The sequence below is a fragment of the Artemia franciscana genome, unplaced genomic scaffold, assembly GCF_032884065.1.
Source record: "Artemia franciscana unplaced genomic scaffold, ASM3288406v1 Scaffold_1317, whole genome shotgun sequence".
NCBI lineage: Eukaryota > Metazoa > Arthropoda > Branchiopoda > Anostraca > Artemiidae > Artemia > Artemia franciscana.
In genome coordinates, this window is record NW_027062791.1 from 59217 (window position 1) to 83267 (window position 24051).

Sequence of the window (24051 nt, forward strand, 5' to 3'; positions counted from 1 at the left end):
GAAAACATGATTTTTTTCATATTGAAACTTGAAGAGCCTCTGTTCGAGGATTCAGGCACATGCTGAGTTTGCAGGTATAATTTCCAAAAAGATCTTCCTCTAGAATCAAAAAAGAGTACTCACCACGGTTTCTTTCCTTTTCTGCTTGTCACCCTGAAGGCTCTACTCAATTCATAATATTTAGAATAAAATTCATACCTTACGGTAAATAATAAAATGGGAAACTTATTTTTCTTGAAAAAGATAACTGTGTTTTAGTTTTGTGTTTCTTTAATTTGACAAATCAACAAAGAAAGTTGTATGAATGAGCTTTCTAAACAAAAAAAACTAACTTACTATGAAGATATTAGCTATTATTGTTATTTTAGTTCTCAATATATGCGAAATATCACGGCTGCAGTGATCCCTAGAACCAAATAAAGAACCCAATTTTCGTGCGTTGCGTTGTGTTCAGAAGAGGACAATCCCTTTCATATATGGAATAATTTCTGTTCGTTTTAAGTTTTGATGTAGCTCCTAACTTGCAGTTAAAAAAACTTGCTTTTTTTATTTAATTTCAGAACGTTTTTAAATTAAGGCATGTTTTGATTTGACTCACCGGCCATGAATAATTAAAACGAAATTTGCATATTTTTATTTTATTTTTGCCTAAATGACTTTCTCATAGTTTTGATAGGATAATTTTGATAAAAAAGAGGTGGGGGAGGAGGCCTAGTTGCCCTCCCATTTCTGGTTACTTATAAATGCGACTAGAACCTTTTTTTACGAACGTTTTTATTAGTAATAAATATACCTAACTTACGAATTAACTTACGTAAAGAAATTCTATATTTATGTATTTTTATTACGTAAGTAGGCCTCCCCCCCGTCAATACCTCGGTCTTTAAACAAAAGCTTGAATTTTACCCCAATTCTTTAAGAATGAGCCCTGAATAACAAAGGTCATAGAATAAATAGTTGAAATTAACTAAAAACACTTTAACGTAAAGAGCAAGGTATTGTGGAGGAGACGAACCCCCTTATATACGCAATAATTTCCGTTCGTTGTAAGTTTTAATGCTCCTCCTTACATCCAGTTGAAAAAATTCTTATTTATTTATTTTCTAATTTTTTAAAAATAATGCTAGAAAATCCTGCACCCCCTTCAGGGAATTCTCTTCCCTCACGATACATTCCTCCATGGAAAGATCCTCCCACGTAACCCCCTCCCCCCGACCTACCCCCAACCCAACAAGAAAAAATTCCCCTGAAAACGTCTGTACACTTCCCAATAACCATTACTATATGTAAACATTGGTCAAAGTTTGTAACTTGCAGCCCTTCCCCCGGGACTGTGGGGGATTAAGTCGTCCCCAAAAACGTAGTCATTAGGATTTTCGACTATGCTGAACAAAATGTCTATTTCAAAATTTTGATAGGGTGACTTTGGTTAAAACAAATGAGCGTGGGAGGGGGCCTAGATGCTCCCCAATTTTTTGGTCACTTAAAAAGGGCACTAGAACTTTTAATTTCCGTTATAGTGAGTCCTCTCACGACATTATAGGACCACTGGGTCGATACAATCACCCCTGGAAAACAAAAAAACAAAAAAACAAACAAACAAATAAACACGCATCCGTGATCTATCTTCTGGCAAAAAGTACAAAATTCCAAAATTCTTTTTTGTAGACACGAGCTTGAAACTTCTGCGGTAGAGTTCTCTGATACGCTGAATATGATGGTGTGATTTATGTTAAGATTCTATGACTTTTAGGGGATGTTTCCTCCTATTTTTAAAATAAGGCAAATTTCCTCAGGCTCGTAGCCTTTGATGAGTGAGACTAAACTTGATGAAACATATATTTAAAATCAGCATTAAAAAGCGATTCTTTTGATGTAAATATTGGTATCAAAATTCCGTTTTTCAGAGTTTTGGTTACTATTGAGCCGGGTTCGTTGTTACGAACTGTTTGAAATAGCTCTTTGAAAGTATTAAAAAAAAACTTTAGCGTAAAAAGTGAGGTACTGACGAGAAGGCGAAGCCCCTCATATACATGACAATTTCTGTTGGTTTTAAGTTTTAATGTTACTCCTTACTTTCATTTAAGAAAACTAACTTTTTTTTTACTTAGTTTCTGATTGTTTTTTTTTACATTAAGCTGGGAAATATGGCGCCGCCTTGACGGAGTCTCAAAATAACAATACTGAGATGGAGCCAATAGACTTAGGTATTAGTGCTATATTTTGATATTATTTTAGGGGCGTGGAGGCAGTTGGTCTTTAGCCTAAGCGTCTATTCTGTGAATCTGCTCAAGTTGTATATCAGGTTGATGGTACGAATGCTGCATATTATTCAATATTTTCTGAAAACAAAAAACGAACCACAAACACGAAAACAGAAACATAAACTGTAGTTTGTGGCTACTTAATGTGCGCCAGGAATAGGCCCATTCAACCAGTCGACAATTTGGCAATCATGCCATACGTAGTCTCCTTTGGGTTTTTCCACATTCTCAGGCAGTAATGCGAGCCAGCTAGGTGCTTGAGCGCCTAAAAAATGCACAAATAAACAAAATAGAATATAAAATAAAATGGATAATTGCATAGATTAAGAAATAAGCAATGCCCAAAACTATTGAACAGGCCATACAAATAAAAACTAAATATATTAGATAGAAAGTAATATGAGCCAGAAAATTCATCCAAAACATCCAACAGCTATGAACATAAGCAATAATTACGCAATAATTTTTGAAAGCCATAAATATTACATCAGTAGCAAGAGTAGTAGAATAAAGAAAAACACACGAATAGATCTAGTATTTTAACCTTGGAATCTCGGGCCTTCTCAACCTGCACTCTCTGGTTAAGGTCAGGTCACCCAAGAGCATACGAAATTTTAAAAGAGAAACCAGCAATACTGTCGAAACGAAAACATCAACACTTGCTAAATTTTTTTTAAGGCTATCCTAAAACATAGCAACTAACAGCTCCCTCTAGAACCGAGCCATCTGAGGCCAACACAGCTACGCACCCTCCTCTTCCATCCCAATCCGTTCAAAGCCTCCCTCTTTACACCCTCCCAAGAAGTTCCCATTGGGGGACGACCTGCTTTGGTCAACAAGGACTAACTTTAGCCATCTGTCATCCCTCATCTGCAGAATATGTCCTATAACAATGTGAAAAATCATCTAATTTTTTACTTTTTAATATAGTTGCCAAATGTGGCACCCTCCATGGCACGAGTTGGAGGGTTTAAGAGTTGAGGCGTTTGAATCCTTTAAGAGTTGTGGCATCTTTCCCACACGAAATTTCGTCATTTTAAGCGGGAAGCTATAACTAGCACAAAAAACTCATAAAACGCCTATCAATTCCAAAAAATACCGCTAAAGTCACCCAAGAAAAATGGTAATATCCTTACATTTATTAATTTCGTTTCTTTCGATTTATTAAACCAGAATTATTATATTACTGAGATTAATTCTTAGGGAAGGGAATCAAAATGCTTTCAAAACAGAAAATTGATATTTTTCAGCAATTTTCAAAATGTTTTTATCTAAGAAACCCTGTAAACCCAACTTCTAAAGACTTAATTCAATGTTTGGGTAAATATCTCTGTCAGAAGATAAATAACGTGCCGAAGATAGCACTGGCAACATATACCTTAAGCTAGGACAACTAATAAATCGGAGATTTTCAAGGTTTGACATTTGAGCTGATTTCTAAAGGTTTTTCCTACTGGGTTCAATTACTTTCTATCAATATTAATAATAATTTATTTTTGACCTACTAACATAAAGTAGAGTAACATACCAAAAGAAAATACATAATCTTTTCAGTGTCCACAGTATTGTAAACGGCATTGTAAATTTGGATTCAGAAATTTTCTTTCAAAGAAGCCATTATACATCAACCAGGCAAAATGCATTGAATTCCCCCCCCCCGCACCAAAATTGCAAATAGGGAATATATCTTTTGTAAATAGATCAATAAAACTTTGGAACTCATTACCTGATAGTTGTGTTACTGCTTGTACCGTTCCTAGTTTCAAGACTGAGTTAGCAAACATCTCTTTCTACAGTGATGTATATTGTCAACCATAAGTCTACCACTGATTTTTGTTAAATATTCCAGCAGTGGCTACTTTTTGATTTTCGTTTTGTGTTATTTGTGTATGTTGTTTGTATTTTGTATGTTATGCTTACAAGCCATTGGATGAATAAATAAAATAGATAAATAAATAATAAAGAAATACATACAAAACAACATTAAATAGAAAAAAAAACAACGATTATTATAAAATATCAGTGCCGCTCAGTGTCAGTATTCTATATACATTATTCCCACTAAACAAACGAATAGCCTTTCGGTTCCTGTACCAAAGAGGCAGATATAAGAGGAATTTATAGTAGCGGAAATTGAATACCCTGATGTACTGCACATCACTGGTCAAAAAAAAAAAAAAACACATCAAAACCATGGAATAGTCCCAATAAGTTGAATAAAGCCCAGCCAAGGCCTTATGAGAAAGTCGGCTACAGTTTGGATTTGGGATTCCTCAAGAGAGGGATTCCATTCTATAAATTTTCTGATAATGTTTTATATGAGCACTGTACTTATTTTTGTATTATCAATTTAATAAAAACAAAATGTAAATATGACAAATCAGAGTTAGGACGGAGCTGCGCATGACAAAAATGTTTCCATAACGAATAAATTTGAGTTTCATTATTAACTCTGAATTTCTCTTTGTCAAAGAGAATAGTCAACTTATAAGAGTGGAAACTGGCAATAGCATGATAAAAATAGATCACCAATGCCATCTAGCTTTTGGCCTCCCTTGGCATTTTTGCAGCGTAAAAATAAAGCAAAATTAACGTAATTCGCGACATTTGTGTTGCATTAAGTGTTTAATGTCAGAATATGAAGAAAAACAACTACGAAGCTTGAAAAGATGCCAAGAAACACCGTGCAGTCAATTTTTGTCGACGCTAGTGCCAGTTTACACTTTTGTACCTTATCCACACTCTTTGTCATTTGCCTTAAATAAAAGAGAGAGAGGGAGAAAAAAAACAACAAAAAACGAGACTAACTTAAATTGGGTCACAAAAGAAGTTTGGGACAATTTTAGCATAATCTGCTACGAATTTATTCTTAATAATTTGTCTGAAAACCAATCGCTAAAAAAAGCCTTTGAATCGTTCTCTTTTGGGTTGATTGAAGAACTGTATAATGTTATCAAGTCTTTGACAGTGATATTCCCCTGCTGATATTCCTCTTTAACGAAACTTTGGATATCTCTTTGATAATGCCTCTTTCCTTTATCTTTCACTTCAACTTTTTTGTGCTTTTTATTAAGAAGTCATTGTATATCTTTTCCAAGTGAGTTGAAAGACTTTGTATTAACATTTGACATAATCTTTTTGTCCAAGTCTTGGATAGTGAAACTACAAAACACTTTTTTGACACATATGCACATTTCTCTTTTGAAATTGCCTCTTTTTCAATCTGTCTCTTCATTTTTGATTGTATGTATTTCTGTCTTAAACTTGATTCTTTTCTTCTTAAAAAAGTATCATATTTCCTGCAATATCGCATTAACGTTTGGATAACATACAAACGCAATTGGATAGCATTGTTTGATACAATTCAGTCTATTAACACAAGCATAAAACTTCTAATGTGATATCACGTTTAATTACTTCAAATACTATTGCCAGAAATTAAGTTATCTTCTGATTATTAAAGATCACTTCACTGAATTATAGTTGCCCCTTTATCGGTCTCCTAAATTAAACAAGAGATAAGATAAGCTCAAATGGCACTTTGTGACGAGGTCGGACGAGCCAAGAGCCAAGAGCTCATATGGTATGAGCTCTAGCAAAATTCTAAGAATCAATAGATTGATTTAAAAGGAAAGTCAGAGGCTTAATACCGGTTGGAATTTAAAATAAAAGCTCTGAGTCACGAAGTCCTTCTAAATATCAAAATTCATTAAGATCCGATCACCCACTCGTAAGTTAAAAATACCCGAATTTTCTAATTTTTCCTCTCCATTCAGCCCCTCAGATGGTCAAATTGGGGAACACGACATTATCAGGTCAATTTGTGCAGGTGCCTGACACGCCTACCAATTTTCATCGTCCTAGCACGTCCGGAAGCACCAAACTCGCCAAAGCACTGTTTCATTAAGATCTGATCACCCACTCGTAAGATACCTCGATTTTCACGTTTTCCAGGAATTCCGGTTTCCGCCTCCAACTCCCCCAATGTCACCGGATCTGGTCGGGATTTAAAACGAGAGTTCTAAAGCCCAAGACCCTTTTAAATATCACATTAAGATCTGATCACTCGTTCGTAAGTTACAAATGCCTCATTTTTCTAATTTTTTCAGAATTACCCCCCCCCCCGAAACTCCACCAAAGAGAGCTGATATAGTCCGGTTATGTCATTTACGTATCTTAGACTTTTGCTTATTCTTCCCACCAAGTTTCATTCTGATCTCTCCGCTTTAAGCGTTTTCCAAGATTCCCCCCCCCCCAATTGACACTGGATCCGGTCAGGATTTAAAATAAGAGATCTGAGTTACGAGTTCCTTCGAAATATGAAATTTTTAATAAGATCCGATCACTCCTTTGTAATTTGAAAATACCTCATTTTTTTCTAATTTTTCAGAATTACCCCTCCCCCCCTAAAGAGGGCGGATCCATTCCGGTTATGTCAATCACGTTTCCAGGACTTGTGCTTATTCTTCCCACAAGGCTTCGTCCTGATCCCTCCACTCTACGCGTTTTCCAAGATTTTAGGTCCCCCCCCCAACTCCCCACAATGTCGCCGGATCCGTTTGGGACTTAAAATAAGAGCTCTGAGACACAATATCCTTCCAAACATCAAATTTCATTAAGATCCGATCGCTCCTTAGTAAGTCAAAAATACCTCATTTTTTCTATTTTTTTCAGAATTAACCTTCCCCCCAACTCCCCGAAAGAGAGTGGATCCGTTCCGGTTATGTCAATCACATATCTAGCACCTGTACTTATTTTTCCCACTAAGTTTTATCCCTATCCCTCCACTCTAACCGTTTTCCAAGATTTTAGGCCCCCCCCAAACTCCTCGGATCTGGTTAGGATTTAAAATAAGAGCTCTGAGACACGATATCCTTCCAAACATCAAATTTCATTAAAACCCGATCACCCACTCTCAAATTTCATTAAAACCCGATCACCAGCTCTTAAGTTAAAAATACCTCATTTTTCTAATTTTTCTGATTTACCGTCCCCCCATTCCCCCCCCCAGGTGATCGAATCGGGGAAACGACAATTTCTAATTTAATCTGGTCTGGTTCCTGATACATCTGCCAAATTTCAGCGTCCTAGCTTACCTGGAGGTGCCTAAACTAGCAAAACCAGGACAGACAGACCGACCGACCGACTATATGTCACTTGATAGATACCAAGTGCCATAAAAAAAGAAAATATTACTAAGATTTGATGCCAAATAAAGTTTAAAGAAGCATTTTCCAAGAAAATAAGAAGCAATGAATCATAAAAAATGCTATTCAAGAGTCCGAAATGCAACTTTTAAGGCTCATATGTAAAAAAAGAGGAAATTTAAGATAATACAAAAGGATAGTTAGACTACAAGGAAACTCCAAAGCAAACAGCACGTGTTGGGGAAAAAAGAACCTGAATATATATATATATATATATATATATATATATATATATATATATATATATATATATATATATATACACATATATATATATATATATACATATATATATATATATATATATATATATATATATATATATATATATATATATATATATATATATATATATAAATAAGTTGTCTGTCAGTCGAGTGACGTCATGTCATCATGTCATGTCGTCATGAAGTTAGCTGTCGTCATGTTTGTTATGACGATGACGTCATTAAAGGTATTTAAGAAAATCGTTCAAAGACAAATTTTTAATTGTAAGAAGATCGTGGACGGAAAAATGTTTAATTGTAAAATGACTGAAGAACCTACAATGGCAACAGCCGAGGAAGCTGCTCAAAGAGTCTATGCCAAAGAACTTGCGGCTGATAGAGAAAGTAAGAAAAGAAAGCGTACCGAGGAATCACAAGAACAGCAAGAAAACAGGCTTGCGGCTGATAGAAAAAGTAAGAAAAGAAAGAAAACAGGCTAGCGGCTAAAGAACGCAAAACCGCGCAGTTAGATGAAAATCCACCTGGACAGCGAGAGTCAAAACATATCAAAACTGAAAATGATAGCGATGATGATTGGGTTTGGGAATTTGACTTGGATAAGGTCATCAATGCCTACCAGATTTTAGTTAAAAAAACAAAGGTTCGGCGATATGTATTTCATAGTGACGCTGAAAAATAAAGAAGAAAAAGAAAACTGAAAAAAAAGAAAAAAGGTAAAAAACTAAAAAAAAACTAAAAAGAAAAAACACACAAAGAAAAATTACAGACCGGGACACAAATGACGACCGGGACAGAGGGAATATAAATGACGACCGGGACACTCAAAGAGAAATTACAGACTGGGATACCGGGACACAAATGACGACCGGGACACAAGGAATATAAATGACGACCAGGACACAGGTATTTAAGAAAATCGTTCAAAGACAAATTATTAATTGCAAGAAGATCGTTGAAAGAGAAATTTCTAATTGTAAAATGACTGAAGAACCTACAATGGCAACAGCCGAGGAAGCTGCTCAAAACAAATGTATTCAAGCCGAAGTAGCTGAGTTGGTAAAGCGTTATGTTCCAGGTTCTAGGTCCGAGAGGTTCCAGGTTCGAACCTTGGCTTTAGCATTAATACAAAAGAAGAAAAAAAACTAAAAAAGGTAAAAACTACAAAAAAAACTAAAAAGAAAATACTAAAAAAACTAAAAAAGCTATAAAACTAAAAAAAAAGGTAAAAAACTAAAAACTAAAAAAGTAAAAAAAAAACTAAAAAAAACTAAAAAAAGGGTAAAAACTACAAAAACTAAAAAGAAAAAAAAAGCTAAAAAAAAAACAAAACTGAAAAAGAAAAAAAAACTAAAAAAAGGAAAAAACTCAAAAATAAAGGAGAAAAAGAAAACTAAAAGCCAGGACACCGGGAATATAAATGACGACCGGGACACTCAAAGAGAAATTACAGACTGGGACACTGGGACACAAATGACGACCGGGACACAGGGAATATAAATGACCACCGGGACGCTCAAAGAGAAATTATAGACTGGGACACTGGGACACAAATGACGACCGGGATACTGGGAATATAAATGACGACCGGGACACAGGGACACAACTACAACGGGGATGCCGGGGGCACAGGGGGATATATAAATGACGACGGGGGCGCAGGGAATGTTCGATTAGCAATCACCATCAACAAAGCTCAAGGGCAATCATTAGAATAATGAGGTATAGATCTGAATACGGATTGTTTTTCCCATGGACAATTTTATGTTGCATGTTCAAGAATCGGTAAACCTGACAATCTATCTATATGCACAGACAATGGGACATAGAAGAATGTTGTATGTTCGCAAGTTTTACGTAGTTAAAAACACATATATATATCTATAACGAAAAGAAAAATCTTTTTTCTTTTATCTATATTCACAGGTGGGACACAGTGACACAACTACAATGGCGCGTATCTAATATGGCGCGTAACGACTTACGCACGCGGGGGGGGGGGGGGGCTTGGGGCTCCCCCTTCGCGCCCCCCAGTTAAAAGGACAAGATTTCAGATACGCTGTTTTAGACACTCATTTTTATGAGTGAACTTTTTGTGGAAAAAAGCTTCATATAAAACTAATTATTTTCTTCGGAAATTTTAAATATGTAACATTTTACAATGGGTGATATTTGACATTTCCCCCTGAAAAGGATGTTTTTAAAATAATTCACCCCCCCCACCGGGAGAATAGTTTCCAGTAGACCCCCTTAAAATAAAATAGGTTATTCTACACAAAATATTCTACCCAGATTTTGTATAGAGGTAGTATATTTCAAAATCTCTCGTTTTTTTTTTATTTTTCTTACTTGTCACACTTCCCTTTGGAGGCTCAATTTTACATATGGGGGAAATTCCAAAGACGCAGGGATAAGCAGGGCATCGGAGGGGATATCCACCGCTAAAAATTAGAGGTATTAAATGTTTTGAGATTCAGTAAAACCATTTTTGTTGACTTAAACACGTGCTTATTCAGTTTTTAGCATTTAAAGTTTGTCTTCTTTTTAATTCTAATTAATTCAAATATTATCCAATTCCAAATTTGAAGTGCTTCTATCTCTTGACAGCCATATTTTTATTTTTGTCTCTTTTTTCAGAACTAAATTCATTTCTCTTATAATTTCCAAATACGTACATGTTTGTGAGAGAAATTTTTTTGCTAAAACCAATCTACAGATATCTATAATTTAAGTGTTAAGATTATTAGAAAAAATAAAAAATCCTGAACAACCTTCTTCAGGTTTCAGAACTCCTTTGTGGCTAGTCATATCTGTGTCGACGTAACCTGGATGGACATGGTTGACGACAATGTCCTCGCGTGGATCTTGCTGGAACATCCTATGCTGGACTCTTGTCAAGGCACTTAAACCAACCTTGGACACTACATAGGTACTGTTTGGCCATCCCTTCTCTGAATGATTTCCAGCTTTTGCAGATCTAAACACATTCAAAATTATAAAACAAGAAAATTGTACCTTTTCTAGAATTTTCAAAATATACTAAACATATTCTTGACTGATGAATATTTTCTTGTTAGTATACCTAAATACAACCAAAATTGAAAAAAAATGTCCCTTTTTCAGGAATTTAATACTAACACTTAGCTTATTTTCGACTTCTGAATGATTTCCAGCTTTTGCAGAGCTATATATAATCCATATTATAGAATGGAAAAATTGTCCCTTTTCAGAGTTTTCAACTAAGACCAAGATTTAAACTAAGACTATTTTCTAATTCTGAAAAAATTCCAATTTTTGCAGCCCTAACCACATTAAAAATTAAATAATAGGAAATGGTCCCTTTTCCAAGAATTTTCAATTATACTAAACTTATTTTAAACTAAACTAGAGCCAAGAGCTCCTATGGCACTTGTGATGAGGTTGGAAGATCCAAGAGACCGGATCTGATCCGGAATAACATATCAAGAACTTGTGCTTATTCCTCCCATCAAGTTTCATCCCGATCTCTCATCTCTAAGCGTTTTCCAAGATTTCTGTTTCCCCCCTCAACCCCCGAAAGTCCCCGGATCCGATCTGAATTGAAAATGGAGCATCTGAGACATGACATCTTTCTATATATCAAGTTTTATTAAAATCCAATCACCCAAATGTGAGATAAACATACCTCATTTTTCACGATTTCCCCTCTCTCCAGCCCCCCCCATTGTCACATCGAGGAACCGACTGTAATCAAGTCAATTTGTGCAGGTCCCTGACACGCCTACCAATTTTCATCGTCCTAGCACGTCCAGAAGCACCAAACTAGCTAAAGCACTGGAATTCCCCCAGCTCCTCCAAAGAAAGCAGATCTAATCCGGTTATGTCAATCACGTATCTAGGACTTGAGCTTATTCTTCCCACCTAGTTTCATCCCAATCTCTCCACTCTAAGCGTTTTCCAAAATTTCCGGTTTCCCCCTCCAACTCCCCCCAATGTCGCCAGATCTTGTCGGGATTTAAAATAAGACCTCTGAGACACAAGGTCCTTCTAAATTTCCAATTTCATTAAGATCCGATAACCCATTCGTAAGTTAAAAATACATCATTTTTTCTAACTTTTTCGAATTAATCGTCCTTCCACTTTCAGCGATCACTATATTGATCACGTATCTAGTTTCGAATCTTCTTCATGTAAAAGTTGGGGTGGTCCAGGATTCAAACTTGAGACCTTTCGCACCCTAAGCGAGAATCATACCCCTAGATCAGCAAGCCACACTTAAGAAGAACAATCATTTACTTTATCGGCAAATAAAATTCTTCTCAACTATCTCGTTCGCTCACTCCCCCCCCCCCAGATGGTCGAATTGGGGAAGTGACTATTTCTAATATAATCTGGTCTCATCCCTGAAATGCCTGCCCAATTTCATCGTGCTAGCTTATCTGGAAGAGCGCAAGCTAGCAAAACCGGGACCGACCGACAGACAAACACATTGTCGAAATTGCGATCACTATAGGTCACTTGGTAAACATTAAGTGCCATAAAAACCACCAGCAACAAATTTCAAAAACTTAATTCTGCAGGTGGATATGGCTAAACCTCAGCTATTTAGTTATAGCAAAATTATTGCCTTTTGTCGATATTTTAAAACGTAGGAGAACATAAAAATAACATAATTCTGCAGGTGGATATGGCTAAACCTCAGCTATTTAGTTATAGCAAAATTATTGCCTTTTGTCGATATTTTAAAACCGCAGGAGAACAGAAAAATAACATACAACATATTGCAAAGTAAGCATGAACCTGAACCAAAATCTATTGCAGTTGAACAGTGAACGAACAGTGAGCACGTCAGAAGTTTTCCTGAAAGCGAAATTATCCCTTTTCGCTTATATCATTTTCACTGTAGTTAACAACCAAAAAAACTAAGCAATTACGATTTCATTAACAGGACTATGGAACGCTCAAAAAGAAGCATTAAAAAATTAGTTACGTTTTCCTTCTAATGAGTTAGCGAGCAGTGGGACGATTTCACTCTCAGGTAACGAAAAGTAGAAAGATTATAAATATGATTCTTATAGCTTATAAAGTAGTCTTGAATATATATCAGCTGGTAATTCTGGGAACTAAAAAGAAAAATGGGTTTTACTAGTCATAGACTTTAGGTTAGTATGGCAGGAACTGCTCAAGGGGGAGGGAACGTGGCTGGGGGTTGCTCACATTGTTCAAATTTTTACTTTGATTCGGTTTCTTTTGCTTATTTTGCGTCGGAAGGGGGGCCCTTTGATTAATTTTGCCCCGGGAGCCATCAACCCTAAGAACGGCTCTGAGTACAGCCAGGGCTTTTTTTTTGCAAAGCCAGGGTTCAAAATAAAAAAAGATGCTATCCTCTTTTTTGGAAAGTAATATTGCAAACATTTTCAAAAAAATTAAGGTCCAGACTCGAAAAAAAGGTCCAAAATTCAAAAAATGCTACATCCTTTTTCTTGGAAAGTAACATAATAAATATTTATAGCTTCAAAATAGCTCACCGCTTCAATGAAAAAACATATTAATCACATAAATACACATTAAAAACACAACACATACACTAGCATATAAAAATACATACATACATCAAAACCTGAGGAGAGCAGAAAATAAAATAAAAAATTTCACAGGGAACTTAAACCTTAAGCTTCAATTTTTCCAAACACACATGTTTCCAAGCGAATTCAAACTGTCATTATCGTGATTTCCAATAAACTAATTTTAGTTCTAACACTTCGTCGATTCTTAAAAACTTACTTAACTATGAGAAAAAAAAACAATGCACCTTGGAGGTTTTCAAAAAGGCCACATTTTTCATTCAAAGGGTTGTGAATAGTTGAAAAAGAAAATTTTGATACAAAAAATATTTTCACCGATCCTGAAAACTTGATACCCTTCCCTGTCAACATAAAAAAGGGGACAATTCATAAATAAAGCAAAATTACCCAGAAGTATCAACAAATTTAAGAGTCCCCCCAGCACGGGTCCAGCTTTATGTACATGTATACAAATCTGGCAACGACCAAGGAGATGATAGCTCCCACGGAATAGGCAATTACTTTTGTGGGTTTTTTTATGACAAGTCCACAAAAAAAAAAAAACAAACAATTAAAATGGTCAGATTGGTCAAATTTTTAGATACAAAATGGTCATCGAAATTTGAGCCATTCACTATGTCCAGCATCAAAGGTAACGACAATTTAGCGACAGCCAAAAGTTTTGAGGGAAAACTTTAGATAATAGATCCGTGATCACTTATGCTTCATTGGGCGTTGCAACGCCTGTCCTGAGCTGCCTGACAATAGTTAAGGAAGAGAACAAGACAAATAGAAAAAGGGTTAAGCACAAAATATGGAGACATGACATATACATACATGACGTATAGCATTCCCAGATAAGCACCATGTTGTGATATGATATTAAAATTTATCATCTCACAACATGCTACTTATCAGGTTACTGAGACTAGTCTGATCAGGGTGATAAATTGGGTCTAAGTAATAAATTCTATTTTGATAGGTACCTACCTTGCTTCATTTTTTATTACAAATCTATCGACCAAAAATTGTAGTCAAAATTCAATATTAGCCGCAAAATGGGTACTGAAATTTAAACCTTCCAGTCTGTCGAGCATAAAAAGCAATGACAATTCTAGTAGGCAATTTACTCTTAAGATCACAAAAAGAAATTAAAACCAAACAAAATTAAATGAGTTTTACGATGAGGATGAGGGCTGAGGGTTTTATGAGGGATGATTGGCGGCTCTTTCTGGATGCCCTGGACGCCTCTGGCGGTGCAAGAGGAACTAAGGTCAAGGTAAGGGGTTTACGAAGACGCGCATAATAAATGCAACTCACAAGCAATGATAATGTTTTGATAGAGATTGCAGAAGTAGGAAAAAGTTTAAATAATTTACATATGGTCATCAATAGTGCACTCCCATTCGACAGTTAAGGGAGCAAAACAGGAGGAAAAGAAACACTACACGGATAGTAAAATATGGAGACAAGTCAATAAGATTGTTTCGACGTTTGGCAACGTTTCTTTACGTTTATTAGGTGGCGTTATTAGTATTGTTGGGATGTTTGGCAACCCAAATTGAGTAGCATACTGGGAAATGATACAAGAATTTATCGGCTTACACGTCTTCTGACAAATATTGAAAGCGGATGTAGAGAAACATGAAACTGCTTCCAGACATGAAAGAGGCACAGCCATAGCTGTTAAGTAATTTAAAGAGTAATTGATGAAAACACCAAATTAAGAAAGTAGTTGATGAAAATGTGGCTAGGAGCACAAAGAGGGTAGAGACTCTTTCGAAAAGTAATATCACCAAAGAAACAACATTGAAAGAACAAACGAAAAAAACAAATTAAATTAAACATTTGGTCAAACAGAAAGAAAAACAAATTTCCCAAACTCCTCCAACGCTAGATTGTTACCAAAAAGCTGGACAGGTTGCACGGCATTTGAACCGGAATCCAATAAATAATTTCAAATTAATGATCAAGGGATCACCATGGGCCCTTGCTACTCAAATCGTTCCTGCTTTTTGCTGAAAAATATGCCTGTTGCAGCTTCTTTGGACCAGGACCCTGAAAGACCTGACAATATACGTGATTGCAGAATCTTGGTACGCCCTCAACTCTTCCAGCAACTCAATCATCAGCTTTATAATAGAAAATCAGACAAGTGGAATAAATTTCAGACAAAATCACGCAATAATTTCAATCTCTATTATCGGACACCCAAGGAGGAAGACCCATTTTTCCGCAAGACGATACCAAGTTCTTTTTTTACCCAGGCTACTAACTTATGAGGTAAGACCTATTTATGTAGGTCTACCAACCACTTACCGACTTATGAGGAAAGAACCCTGAAACAGATCGATAAAGGAATGACTATTTTCAGAGGCGTAAGCCCCTTTTGTGATAATTTGCACAAAAGCACTCAAATCTACACTTAAAAGTGACGGGGAAGATACTTTTAGCCCCAGGGACAGACTGGCGAGCATTCAAAAGCGTAAACAACGTTCTAGCCCCGTTCTCCTTTCACACGCATGTCGTCATATTCCTCTGACATTTGATAAAGATACATTAAACATTTGAGAGAGGTACCATAGACATTTGATATATTTGATAAGGACATTTATAAACAACCTTTTGATAAGGAGACAATAAACATTTGACATCTTAAAATGTCAGATAAGGAGACTTTGTCTGATAGTTTTTTTTTTAATTCTGACCATTAAAGTCTATTGTGCAGAGTGAAAAACGGTCCATAAAGTACCAGACTTGAACATTTTATACTTTGGGATGATGAATATTACGCTCAGTTCCTAAAACAGTTTGTCTCTCTTTGCTATTTCTCTTTAAGCGTTGGGCCTGTCGTTACAGATGGCATCCAGAAGCGTTCCAAAAATGTATGTTGTTTAGTCTTACGTTCTTCTTTACCTCTGTCAAAATGACATAGTTCCAACTTGTAAATTTCTTTCTTGATTTATTCGGGAAAGGCGATGTGGTCTTGCATACTTTTCTTTGTTTGTATCACAAATAGAAATTGAATTCCTTTTGAGATGAACGACAGGCACCCAGCACTCTCTAACCAATCCAAAATCCGCAGAGAAAGTTAGAAATCTTCCCAGGTCTGACACATAAATAAAGACAGTCTCAGAGGTCACCCGTTAAGTGAATCAGAAATCCTTGAGAGCAGTAGAAAACGAATAGTTCCTGTTGGTCTGTCTTTTCACGGTGACGGTATAATCTGCTAGAAGGACTTCGGTGGTTGCGACCGGCAGAAATAAGCCTGCAATTTCTCTAAGTAAACATGCAAGGCTATCAAATTCCATGACAAACGCAAGACTGATTAAAATTTTGTTTAACAAAGCCAAATTTGGTACATTCGCTGTCTATGGACGCTTTTCAAGAGCAGACGATATTGAGGATGTTCATTAGAAGTTAAAGTTTGAACTCAACAGAGTTGAGCTTATACAGCTCAACAACTCATAAAAAAGGGGATATTAGAGTTGTAGTACACAAGTTAGATTATTTTAACACTGATATTGTTGCCGCATGAGTCACTGCAAGTGACACATCTACTGTAACTTCTAAATGAATTGCTCAAACATTGCATTTATATTTAGTCTGTTTTAAGCTAACACACTTAGCATGGTAGCTATTTTTGTCTCTCTTTTTTTTTGCAACTTTATAATACTATAAACTGGTCTGTATTTTTTTTTCTTTTTAGCAAGACAGGAAGCGGCAACAGGTACTTGATGATATTCTGCAAATCTTGGAAATTGAATAGTTACCAGCCGTATGTGTTGTCTATTCAACAAAAAAAGGAATCTTAAGCGGCGCAACTGCTTATTAAGATAAGTAATGACCAATAGGCGAATATTTATTCTCAGCAAAGAAAAAAGTAGCCCCTAAAAATGAATTCATGAAAGGCACAGATAAACTGATACAGACACAAATACCTTGCTAAAGCTGGGTGCGATGAGTCACAAAGCCCAGAGTAAAGCAGGCTTGAGAAGCAACAATTTTTTTCTTTTTAAGTTTAACCTGCAAGTCAAAACTCTAAAGATATAAGAAAAAATCGGCCCCTAAAAATGAATTGATAAAGGCACTTTGCGACACCTACCATGCTAAAATCCCTATGCTGGGTCACAAAACCAAGAGTAAAGCGAGCTGCAGACATACTCTTCTTTTCAGTTAAATATTAGCACTAAAAGTTGAAACTCTAAAACTTTTGAAGGAAAGAAAAGCCTACCCTATGAAATCCTTACTGTAACTCTCAGTAAAGTTTAAGATATCTCCTTAAAATTTCTTGCAACAGGTACCTTGCTACTGATACCTTGCTAGAGCTCGGTGCGGTGGGTCACAAAGCCAAGAGTAAAGCAGGCCTGAGAAGCAACATTTTTTTTTTTAAGTCTAAACTCAAAAAATATGGAATGGAATAAAACTCAACTTAGCAAAGTAATTTTACTTATCGCAATTAGACACAAGGGCATCCTCTAAAGTTACTTTGCGATAGAAAACATGGTAAACCTCTGTAGGCTGAGTTACTAAGTCGCCAAGGGAATAGCAAAGCGATATTCAAAAGTAATGGATGTTGTTTTTACATTAATCTTTACTCTAGAAGTCTAAGCTTTAATAAAAGTGAAAGAAATTAAAACTGCCTTAACAAGGTTACCTTTATACATTTTCAAAAATTTTTCCAAGGCACCTTGCAACGTCAATAATGCAGAAGCTATCAAGGCTGGGTCCTTCAGGGACGTCATTTGCAGGGGGGAGGAGATACACTCCCATCACAGTGTTTTCAGCCAGTTGATAAAAATAGTAGCATGACGCGCCATTATTTTACTGGCTCATTTTTTATTAGTTATATGGGCTGATAGACATATATGACGTAAAATCAATGAAAGAAGATCAGTCTTAGTCGGAAAAAAAGAAGAAATTTTTTAAATATCAATACCACCAAAATCAATTGACGAAAATGATCAGCCAGTCGGTAAAATCCATTACCCCCCCCCCCAAAAAAAAACACAATATTTTAGCCAGTATCATGACTCTGGGGTTAAGACGTGAACAGTAATACGAGTTCGAGAACTACCAAACCTACTTTACAATTACAGTTTAATGAATTGAGCTCAGAGAGTGTGTAAGTTAAACTTCCAGAATTTTGAAAGAGAAAACCAACTTACTCAACAAACTCTTTCATAAGCTGGCTAATTTCTTCAACTGTCACATCTGGAGCGGAGAGTTTTTTCCTAAGCTCACCACTGGGAATTTTACGCAGAAACCCTGCAGAGCTGCTAACATTGACAACCCGAGCATGTGGCCGCAAAATTGGAAATAAAATATTGCACAAATTCAAAGTACTGAAATAGTTTGTCTTAATTGTGTTCTCTGCTTGCTCGCCAAATGGTTCAGTGGCCGCGTTCTAAAATAAAATTATATTGTTTAACACCTTAGCTATATATTAAATTCTATTTTTACTTTTAGCTACTACCAATATGTTAATTGCTTACTTGTTTCACGGCTCATGCTCTTGGCTCATCAAGATCCAGCGACATGTTTGGATGGCTGTTTGCCGTTCAAAACAACATCAAACCACATCTACTTGCTGTTGATGGCTCAAAAATTGGCAACCAGTTTCGATCCCAATGTCTGTCTTAAGAACCACCCGAGCCCCTCCGAATCAGAATCAGTGATAGCATGTTTAATCTACAATGGCAACGAGAGCCACTTTAGACCTTGGTTCAACTCCGCGTCATTTTGGTAAATTAGTACATAAATTTTCTAAAGAGGCGCCTGAATTTGATGATATCCCGCATAAGATGCCAGTTTACAGTTCTGCTGCTAGTAGAGTCACTGCTGAAAGAACTTGTTTTTTTATTCCAAAGAGATTTCCGGATAAGGAGACAAACCACCTTGGCGATTACTTGTGCAACATGGCTAATATCAGTTTCAACCCCAACATGTTTCATATTTGGCTATTATAGTCTTTAGCAACATGGCTAGTACATTTTCCGCCCTTAAATGTTTTTCATATTCTTTGACTATGTGTGGCTATTATAGTTTTTGGCAACATGACTAATATCAGTTTCCATCCCTATATATTTCCCATACTCTTTAGCTATCATACTCTTTCGCAACATGGCTACCAACCTTAAGTGTCTCTTATACTCTTTAGTTATTTTCGACTACATTTTTTCTATTATACTCTTTGGCAAAATGGCTAGCATCAGTTTCCACCCTTAAGTTTCCCCCACTGTTTGGCTACATGTTCAAGTTCTCAATGTAAGTGGTTTCACAAAAAGTGTTGCTAATCCAAGAGGCATGTGTGTTGGTTTTTAAACTTATGACGTGCAGTAAAATTTCCCAAGAAAGTAGGACATTTCATCTCTGCGGCAAAAATGCATATCTTCTAATGAGGGGTTATGTCATACTCTGCTTTGATGGAGTAGGCTTCCGAGGATCACTTTTTAGGGATAAGTAGGTCCTATCGATTTTAATATAAAGTTCTCCTAGTTATGTCGTAGTATTTGGGAATTCCACAAAAAGGCGACATTAATTCTTTCGTTAATTTTGAGCTTGGTTTAATCAGTAGATTCTCTTTAGTTGATTCGAATTGGTTGATTTTTATAAATCAAATTTCTTACCAGATCTTATCGATCATCAGCTCTGGAGCTCCACAAAGACAAAGCCTTAGCTGCAAAGACAGAGACTAAGCTGCAATCTGATGTAAATAACCTGTCTTTTTTGAATTCACTCCTTTAAATCTTTTCATTCGGTCTCTGACGCCGATTAATTCAACTTCCTTTCGTCTTTTTCCCTTCGTTTTATCATTATTTCAATCGTTTTTTTTCTAATATTGTATTTAGTCCCTTGTAGACATTAGCCTCTGAGCACCATTGTTGTTGAAGTGTGTATTTTTTTTTATTATAAATGAACCAATTATTATTATTAAAAGCCATTCCTTAAAAATGTCAGATAAAACGATTTGCAAACGAACTTTTTAATTTAAGTAATATATTTAGTTTTCTGTAGATGACAAAGAAAACTTTAGCCCTTGTTTTTAGGGGGAGGGGTTTGAGAGATGTCAGCTCTATCTTTGTTTGTAATTATTTTTCCATTATGAGTTTCCTTTCAACTCTTCACTTTCACTTTTTTTTACATCTCATTCCTTTATTCACAATAATTTCGCCTTGTTTTGGGTTTGATATCTAAAATAAGCTAATAAATTTTTGTTTATAGTTTCATATTAAAATTCCACCTTCAATTCCACCAAAATTCCATCTTCGTTTTTTGGTTTCATCAAATAATGTATTTCCTAAAAATTAAACCAAAATAATGAAAATCATACGTTTTTTTTCTTTGGGTTCTGATTTCAAAGCGTTAACGCAAAGCTTACTTCATTTATGGTAAGTTTGTTCTAAATTTTGTATTTACTTTCAACAACTCTTTACTTTTAAGTTGTTTTTTTTTTTTCATCAAGTAATGCAGTATCTTAAGATTATTCGCAAGTAGCGTAAATGCTGTGACTGATTCTGTTACTATATTTAAACTATATATTATATACTAATATATTATATTAGTTATATATTATAATTATATTAACTTACTATATATTATATTAAAAATATATATTAAAAATAAAAACATTAAAATACTAAAAATGTTAACTAGTAGTAAAAAATATTAACTAATATTTATTAAATATTTGTACACTAAATTATTAATATTTATATTAATCATATCAAACATTAATATTTGTATCATTAATATATATATATATATATATATATATATACATATATATATATATATATATATATATATATATATATATATATATATATATATTAACTAACTAATTACAAATACTTCAAGTACTAAAAATATTAAGTAAAAATACTGAAAAATACTAAATTTAAACGTTGTTGAGAAGAATATTTTATTTACGGCATAGTTTACCCTAGATACAATTAAAGCTTTAAATTCACTCTCTACTTTTCAGGTTTTTTTGTTGTTGTCCGAAAATTAATATTAGATAACGTCAGTCTTAAGTTTGTATTTTCAAATTCTATAGTCTAAACGTTGATGCATCAGTCACTGCATTTAGTGTATACTTTTCTCTAGAAAATTTTCAACTTTAAATTTACTCTTTATTTTTCCTTATTGTTTTCCTATTAGCATTAAATAGCGTAGTATGTCGAAATTAACCTTAATTAGCGTAAATTTTACGTTAGTGTTCTTGAATTGATGAAAGGATACTTCATTGAGCGCACAAGTTATTCCAGAAACGTTTTTAAGTTTGAATTAAGTTTTTGCTGTCAAATTTTGTTTTCGTCAATTTCCGTGTTGTCTTAAAATTAGCTCAAAATATTTTTTTTTCATCAAATAACGTAGTATGTCAAAACTAACCTTAATTAGCGTAAATTTTGCGTTAATATTCTTGAGCAGATGCAAGAATACTTCATTTCAGTTTTTGTTTTCAATTTTTTTCCGTCAATTTTGTTTTGTCTTAAACTTACCTCAAATAAATAAATGTTAATTTTCTATTTTCAGGTCTTTTAGTCAAAACGTTTATTAATGCAATAGTTATTGCAGCTACCGTATTCTAAAAACAATTTTACATTAGAAATTCACTCCTTACTGTCAAGAAAGTGTTTTTTATATCATCATTCAATTTCAGCAAGTACTTGCTTTTGAATTTTCAGATTTATAAGGCTTATCATCGAAGGAAAGGTTACGTTATTTAGGTTGTATTTTACGCCAGAAACGTTATAATCCACACTTCACTTTCCAGACTGTTTTTTTTTTCCATCAAATAACATATTAGTTCATTCATTATTAGCTGATCATCATCATTTTACATCCTATTCATCATTATTTATATAATTTTTATATCCTTATTACACCATATTCATCATTATTATATTATGTTCATCAATACATTATTTGATCCTTATCAAATACACAACATTTCACCACACACACAAAATCCAAAGTTTTTTGTCACTTTTTACCCATAGTTTGATTAAAAATTTGAGACTTCTTACTACCTGCATCATCAATCTTGTTTTTGCCAATCAGAGCAGCTTTGTCAGCTATAATATCTTCTTCCCTTCCAACAATTCGTTTCTGTTCAGAACAATTCAGAAATGTGGGGAAGGGTATATGATTTTTAGGAAAAGGAGCATTGTTTCTTAATTCATATTGCAACTGAATTTCTTTTTATGTACCTTGGGCCCCTTTTTGTCTAAGAGATGGTTTGATCATTGTGGAGGAATTCAAATAACATATTAAGTTTTCAATCGGGATTTTGAAGTCTAAACGCTGATGCAGAGGTTGTTTATGTTACAAACACTGTATCTTTTTTATAATCCCCTATTTTGTGTTTTGGGAGTCCTACACCAGCATCACCTCTTTGCTTGGGTTCTTCAACTATACCATGTTCAGCAAGTATTAAATGGTTGGGTCTCTCTTTTTCCACGTCACTTTCGTCTACTTGCTCCGCTATTACGTCCAGCGTGCTGAAAAGTATGCGGGTTGGATACGCGAAAATTTCACCAAATCGTGGTTGGTATAACCGAAACGGACTAAGCCGTCTTTATTCTAGTTTTTGTGCCCCTGCTGTTTTTTATCTTTCTGGTTTTGCTTTCCTCCTTCGCAAGAAGGATACAAAGAAAATACGCTCAGGATATTTTAAGTATTGCAAGTATTTGCTGCGTCTGCCTCGGTGGTATCGGAATCATACAATCGTTTCTATATTTGACATCGTTGATGCGCCCTCGCGACTAAAACATTTATCTAAAGATATATGTCTAAAAAATCGGCAAATGATTGGTGTTTTTGACCCTCTTTGGCCATTTTTTGAATTGAGATAATTTACTTATGTTGTATGTTGTTATGCTGCTATGTTATTTATGTTGTTATGTTTTTTGTCTTGTTTTTTCTTTTTTTTGCGTCTTTACTCCACAGTTTAATGTATTTTGTGGGTTATAAATAAATTATTATTATTATTATTCTAAAACGCGTTTAAAAAGAAACTACATCTCAAACTATTTCAAACAAAACCAAGTTAATAGGCTCTTCTCGGAGGTCAAGTCCCTTTGAAAGCCTCTCCAATCTTTAAAACTAGGCATCGGAAGCTAATCAACAAATTTACAAGGATCTTCTGATACAAATTGACCAGTTCTTCTTAAACGCTATAGTATTTTTCTAAATAACCACCACTTTAAAAATCCCCACAGTTTTCAGAGCACATATCAAAATTTGCCAAAAAAATAAAAAGATAAATAAACGATACGGATTGTTATGCATCAAAATGAAATTAAAAAATAATTTTAAATTGTTGATCGAAACTACCATTAAAAAAAGTATTAATAACACTTTATTATTAAAGGTTTCAAGAGACTAACCTTATACGCAATAGCTGCGTTATTGACGAGGCAGTCCAGTCCACCATAATTTTTTTGTAGAAAATCCCTTAAAACTTCAACGCTCCCTTTATGGTCTATGTCCAGTTGATGAAACTTCGGGTTGAATCCTTCCTAATTAAAGAAAAAACTTTATTTCAATACTGATATGGAGACTTCTAAATATAAAATTTCATTAAGATCCGATCGCTCGTTTGTAAGTTAAAAATACCTCATTTTTCAAATTTTTCCGACTTAACCCCCCCCCCCCCCCACAAATCCCCCAAAGAGATCGAATCCTTTCCTGTTATGCCAATCACGTATCTAGGACCTGTGCATATTTTTGCCGAAAAGTTTCATCCCAATCCCCCCACTCCAAGTTTGTTCCAAGATTCCAGGTTTCCCCTCCCAACTTCCCCCAA

At 34.9% G+C, this 24051-nt stretch overlaps 1 protein-coding gene across 1 annotated transcript in view; it reads right to left on the reverse strand.

Moving 5' to 3' along the window:
• Nucleotides 1-2306: 2306 nt before the first annotated feature.
• Nucleotides 2307-24051, reverse strand: part of LOC136042461 (carbonyl reductase [NADPH] 1-like) — a 31427-nt gene continuing 9682 nt past the window's right edge. Inside the window, exons 3-6 of the mRNA XM_065727420.1 lie at nt 23633-23764; nt 18407-18645; nt 10467-10672; nt 2307-2529 (exon numbers count right to left, since the gene is read on the reverse strand). Of these exons, the coding sequence (XP_065583492.1) occupies nt 2405-2529; nt 10467-10672; nt 18407-18645; nt 23633-23764 (702 nt within the window). The 3' untranslated portion in view covers nt 2307-2404. The remainder of the gene's footprint in view (nt 2530-10466; nt 10673-18406; nt 18646-23632; nt 23765-24051) is intronic.